Here is a 6,649-nt window from a genome sequence, read left to right as displayed (position 1 = left end):
ACTTTATCTACACGTGGTGTTGTTCTATTGGTATCGTAATCTAAGATAAGATAAGATGAGATACGGGCAATTTTAACATAAGCTAAAGGGAAAGTGCTGTTCCAATTTTCTACTCGATCATATTGGCAACACAAGTTTTTTTCCTTCTGCAAATCTCTCTCTCACTCTCACAGTTCTTGCCTTCTGCAAATCTTTCTTTGCTTGTGAATTATGGCAACGACTATCATTGGCGCGATACTAAGCCCCATAGTAGGATGGATTATCAATCCTATCGCAACTAAGTTTCAGGTCTGGCGGAACCTTAGCGAGAACATCGAAGAGCTAGAAAACACAAGAATGAAGCTAGATGCCAGGAGAAGTGACAAAGAAAGAGAAGTAGAAGAAGAAATGAACCAAGAAGGTGTAGTAAAATCAGCAGGGGCAGTTCTCTGGTTCAGTGAAGTCGATGATGCTCTATCCAACGCCAACAACCTAGGAAACGAGTACCAACAGAGTCAGATCTCTGGTACTTCATGTCCTAACTGCTTCTGCCGGTCACGCTATCAGCTAGAAAACACAAGAATGAAGGATTCGGCTTGAGAAATCGCGAAGATGACGATGATCTGAAAGAACAACTGTCTCGCCTTTTCGAAACAAGAAAGTATCTATTGATATTAGACGACATGTGGGAGCCTGTTATTAATGTTGATGAAATCTGCATTCCGGCACCAAAGAAGGAGCACGGCTGCAAAATATTATTGGCAGCTCGATCGAGAGAAGTGGTTACAAGGTTTGTGATCCGCTTTGGAGCGAGAGATTCTCTTCGATCGATTCGAGTGAACAAACTCCAACCAGATGAAGCGTGGAATCTTTTTGTTCAAAAAGTCGGTGAGGATATTACTTCGAAATCATCAATAGTATTCCTTGCGAAGGAAGTTCTTAGAAAGTGTGGTGGATTGCCTCTGGCCATCGTTGTTATTGGTGGCACAATGTCAACACGAAAAACAGAGGGAGAATGGAAAGATGCTCTACGTGAATTGGAGCAGTCAGCTTCAAATCTCGAAGGTATGAAAGAAGAAGTATTTTCAATACTGATGTTTAGTTTTGAAAAACTGAAACCAATTGAACAATCCCTCTTCCTGAACTGTTGTCTATTTCCTGAGGATTACCAAATTAGCAAAGAGGAATTGGTTGATTTTGCCATCGGTGAAGAAACTCTGTCTGGGATGCATCGGCTACAAGATAATAGAAATAAAGTAGATGTTTTGGTTGCAAAGCTTCAAAATTCATCCATGCTTGAGGACAGTGACTACTTTGATGCATTTAAAATGCACGATATGATGCGTGAATTGGCTGTGTGGATCACATATACATCGAACAATAAGTACCTCTCCATGAGGATTTGGAAATCAATGCATTTCCAAGTTTGAAGGAAATGCGACTATGTGAGCTACCAGAATTGACAGACATATGCCATCTCTCTCTGAAGCGCTTGTTTATCTTTGTTCTAAGTTAAGGAGACCCCCGTTTGGAGCCAAACATGCAGATATATTATTAAATGATGAAATGGACAGCCAGATGACAAAGGACTATCTATGGGCGAAAAAATGGGTAAGTGTAATAATATCTGATGACTTGTTTTTGGTAGTTTATTTTTTTTCCCCTTTATCTTGAGAAGCTTGACTTAATAATTATTAACTATTCAAAAATACTTTAATATTTTTCTATTTTTATCAAGGGGCTACGAAATGTTTGAGTTATCTAAATAATACTTGCTTCCAACCAATATTATTATTTGCACATTATAAAGTTTAGTTTGATAAATGTTATATTGTTTATTTCCTTAATTACTTGCTTGGTTTATCAATTTTTTAGGGATCCTTGCTTGGTTAATCAGTATTTGATGGTCAGCCTTTTCTAAAAAGTAATACTAGAGATTAAAAGTGCAATTCTATTTTAATAAAGTAATTTCTGATTTTTGGACTAATACAATTCCTTTTGCTGTTTAGTACTTCCAATTGAAATGTTTGATAACATGATCCCTTTATTTGCATAAAATTCATACCTTGTCTTTTAAACTTATTCTAAAGTCTTAACTCATTGAATTAAATTTTATTTAGGTTATACAATTAGAAGAATTTTATATATAATTAGGTTTCTTAACTCTCCTCTAATTTATCTAGAAGTTGAATAAATTCATGCAGTTCTGTTTATCTTAGTAGTTTTTATTTAGTGCACGCATTACTCCAACTGGTCATCTATAATGATCTTGAAAAACGCCCATTTTAGGTTAGCTGATTGAACCTCTTAAAAGGATTTATATATCCTTGTGAGGAACCCTCTTCTTTACTTCATGAGAGATTTTGTTAGATTTCAATTTTAAAGAGGGAACTAATAATCTATCTCAATGGTCAAATGCCAATACAGAAACCTGGGTCAAGTGCATCTAAAGTTGGAGAAAACTACAAAAATACCACTTACTTCCACTAATTAACCTCTCCATCATTTTGGTAATTTTAATTTCTAATTTCGAATACATTCATTATATACTCATTTTTCAACCGTTTACCAAAAGAATAGTCAGTTTTGGCTTAAACTTCTATTCTAATCCTTCATATGTCAATTCATAAAGAGGAATTAGCTCACTTTATCCCCATTCCCTACATTTAGTTATTAGTTTTATATTTAAAAATTCATAAATCTCTTAAAGGTCTTTTACTATAAAAATATCATGATTCTTGACAAATCAATCAACTCCAGATGTAACTTTAACATACCACTCCGTCTGATCACTTACAAACAGGCCCTTTGTATTATTCTATTTGTAATCTATAGATGTTTTAACTCTGATGTGTTTGATTGCCCCAATTTTTATTTTTATTTTATTATTATTATTTTTTTAAATGGTTCAAGCCTTTACCCAAATAGGTTTCAAAGCCTTTCAAATTTATCTCTCGTATCGATCCGTATCAGTTTAGTAAGTCTCCTATCTTGATACCTTGAAGGGTATGGATAGGGGAAAAAAAGTCAAAAAATTATTTTTTTAAAAGGAAAATCAGGGATATTTTGTCTAATATGGGTGATTTGATACCAATCCATTCTAATACCATAGACTGGTTTTGAGGGTGACCAATGGGTGATACCCATATGACACCGTGCACTAAAACCATGTTCATATCCTTCAAATTTTGAGTGCTAGGACTAGGTATGTGTCTTCATATCCCTCAATTTTTTTTTTTTTTTTGGAAGGAGTGTTTTTATGTGAACTACCATAATTGACAGCCATATGCCATCCCATTTTGAATTGGCCATCTCTTCTTAGAGTTATTGTTGATAATTGTCCTAAGTTGGGGAGATTTCCATTTGGAGCACAACATGCAGATCTGGTATCAATTATCGAAAAGAAATCAGTAATAGCAATATGACCAAATATGTTTGTTATTTTTTTATTTTTTTTTGGTAATTGTTTTTCCTTTTCTTCTCCTTCCTTTTGATCAAATAAAGTTTTATTTTATGCATAAGATTACCTGCTCCTAACTGTTATTAATTAGTTGTGCATCATAACATGGAAAGTCTATTAGTTTGATCAATTTACTTATATCCTTGCTTGGTTAATCCTTTTTTAGGGTCAGTTTTTTGGAAACCTGGTATGTTAAAGAATAAACTTGTTGGGCTGGTTCTATATTAGTATAAACTTAAATTGCAGGACACTTAAAACTTCTCTGACATGTTTTACACCCCTTTTCTAATCCTTCACATTGTCAATTTTGATAGAGAGGAGTTAGTTACTTAAAATATAAACACCCCCCCCTTCATATCCATTCCCTAGGTTTACTCATTCTATTTAATTTAAAAAATTAATATATTCTCTTTGAGCTCCTATGACACTTATGCTATATCTTTTATTTATCTAAAAAATATCAAGATTCATAGTTAAGATCAATCAACTCTAAATCTAACATTAACATATCATTCTCACTTGGGAATAGATCCTTATTTAATCTATTTGTTCAGCAATTCTTTGCTCCAAAAGACTCATTTATTGACTCCGAATCATTCCCCGATTAGGTTTCAAGCAATCCAACACACACACACACACACACACACACACTCTCTCTCTCTCTCTCTCTCATAAAATTTTGAAATATATGTATTTTGTTTTTGCTCAGAATGTAGTATATGAAAACTTCAACCTTGTCCTCTTTAATTGTAAAGCTCTATCTATGTAGGAAGAAGAGAGAAAAAAAGATGATGAAGAGAGAGAAAAAGAAGATGAAGATGAAGAAAAGGAAAAAGAAGAAGAAGAAGTATTTTAATCATCTTTAGTGCTAAGACTTGGTAAATCTGACTCTCCATATCACCCAACGATATAGATTTTTTTTTTTTAATTTATTTATTTCTAATGTATAGTATTCATTCTATCCCTTTTATTCTACTTATAATATACTGTTCTTTCTTTGTAATTTGTGACCTGACTATTTTACCCTTTGATAGTGACAATTGTTTTTGAGGAGGAGAAATGTTAGGTAATTTAGTATGAACATTTACATTTGTCTAAAGCTTAGATTCTATATAAATTTACTAAGTTGTAGCCGAGTCTATTTTTAAATGGGCGGTTGATAACCCTTGCAATGTCATTGGGTATCTTCGTTTCCTAGGGATTTGTTGGATTAAGTTATGTAGTCGCTGCCCCTTGGGGCTTCTTAATGTTTTCATATCTGCATGAAGAAGGACAAGACATTATGATAGGATAAGGAATCGGCATGTCTTGGTATCCATATGCCTCACCAATTGGTGACAACAATTCGTCAAATAGAGGTGGGAAGAATTAAGAAAAGACTGTTGGCCATAGTAGGATTCAGAATCGTCCTAGGAGTTCAATGGGCAGCTCTCCTCCAAGTTCGCCATGATTGATGTTACGACCCCTGTGGTTAAATCCTTCTGATTCAGTCCGATATTAAGATCGATTCAAAGTAGTGGATGCACTCTTTCCTGAGCTTTATACTGACTGAGGTGGCTTGTATCATATATAAATAAGATTTTCTTCCCTAGTTTCTACTGAGTTACATATTATTTATTCCTTTCAAACCAGATAACTTAAAACTGTCACCAGTAGGTAACCTGTGGCTGCTGGTTTGTGAAATAGAATTTTGTTTTTCTTCTTTGTTATTGATACTGATTGATTCATTTCTGTCTTATGCATCCTTTTTGTAATTTGGCAATTGTTGAGCAGGGTAAAGATAAGAGGGAGGAGTCATTCTATAGGATTGTGGTGATGAGAAAGATGAACATTTATAGGTAATTATATTTGTCTCTTTTGCTTCAGCTATTGCTAAATTTGTGAAGCTTCAAATATCATCCCTAAATGTGTGAAGTTTCAGGTCCTGTTGTGAACTTTGATTTCCTAATATGGGGGGAAGAATTATCAAAGGAGGAAGAGGCTGCTGTGATAGTTGTGGTTTCTCTTGCATCTGCGGCCTTTGTGGTTGTTCTGTAGCTTCCAGAGGATTAAAATATGCATTATAAGAATTTAATGCAACTGCTATTGATCTTTACTTAATTCTATGAACATTCAATTAGCTTTTGCGGTTTCTTATTTTTATTTGGTCAATAGGATGATACGAGAAGTGCATTTAATTGTCATATTTTCTCAATGACCCAGTGTCTTTTTTGTGATGATATTAAATTATGTACACTCCTAGCGCTTTCTTGTCTCTCCCTTTCTCCTTCCACAATGAGGGGGCAGATGTGTATTTCGTAGGAGAAAGGAGAGAGATAACCCGAGAGAGGAACCCTATTTTTTACCTCATAAGAGAGTTGGTTAGCATTTCAATTTTAAAGAGGGAATTAATAATATATCTCAATAGTCAAATGCCAATACAAGAACATGGGTCAAGTGCATCGAAAGTTGGAGAAGACTACAAAAATACTACTGACCTCCACTAATCTCTCCATCATTTTGGTAATTTTATTTTCTAATTTTGAATACATTCATTATATACTCATTTTTCAACTGTTTACCAAAAGAGTAGTCATTTTTGGCTTAAACTTCTCTTCTAATTCTTCACATGTTTAATTCATAAAAAGGAATTAGCTCACTTTATCCCCATTTCTTAGATTTAGTTATTTGTTTTATATTTAAAAATTCATAAAATCTGTTGAAGGTCTTTTATTATAAAAATATCAAGAATCTTGGCAAACCAATCAGCTCCAAATGTAACATTAACATAACAGTACTCCGTCACTTACCAACAGGCCCTTTGTAATATATTTGTTAATCTATGGATGTTTTGACCCTGACGTGTTTCTTAGCCCCCATAAAATTCCTGTAAATGACTCTAGCCTTTACCTAAATAGGTTTCAAAGCCTTTCAACTCTGTCTCTCTATCTCATAGTTTTAAGAATTGGAATCAGGTCGATCCGTATTGATTCGACAAGTTTTCTATCTCGATACCTTGAACGGTACAAAGTAGGAGTAAAAAATTCAAAAAATTATTTTTAAAAAAATCAGGGGTATTTTTGTCCGATATAGGCAATCCAATACTAATATGTTCCAATACCATATCGGTTTTGAGGTTGGCCAATACCCATTCTTGCTGTGCACTAAAACCATGTTGTCACTCTCTCATATTTTCAATAATAATAATAATAAACTCTCATATTTTTATAC

General features: G+C 33.9%; 1 protein-coding gene across 2 annotated transcripts; it reads left to right on the top strand.

The window, feature by feature from the left end:
* Positions 1 to 93: 93 nt before the first annotated feature.
* LOC122068108 (disease resistance protein RPS5-like) lies at positions 94 to 5,620 on the top strand. Of its 2 annotated transcripts, none has more exons than XM_042631951.1 (2): positions 94 to 1,590; positions 5,213 to 5,620. In XM_042631951.1, exon 1 carries the CDS (start codon positions 663 to 665, stop codon positions 1,407 to 1,409), a length of 747 nt encoding a protein of 248 aa, XP_042487885.1. In that variant the 5' UTR covers positions 94 to 662; the 3' UTR covers positions 1,410 to 1,590; positions 5,213 to 5,620. The 2 variants fall into 2 exon arrangements, 1 of the variants encoding a protein (XP_042487885.1); XR_006136976.1 differs by lacking the exon at positions 94 to 1,590 and adding an exon at positions 4,249 to 4,317.
* Positions 5,621 to 6,649: the final 1,029 nt, after the last annotated feature.

Source organism: Macadamia integrifolia, unplaced genomic scaffold (genome assembly GCF_013358625.1).
Source record: "Macadamia integrifolia cultivar HAES 741 unplaced genomic scaffold, SCU_Mint_v3 scaffold3414, whole genome shotgun sequence".
Lineage (NCBI taxonomy): Eukaryota > Viridiplantae > Streptophyta > Magnoliopsida > Proteales > Proteaceae > Macadamia > Macadamia integrifolia.
Note: the sequence above shows the minus strand (reverse complement) of the source record. Positions and strands in the feature narration are given on the sequence as shown.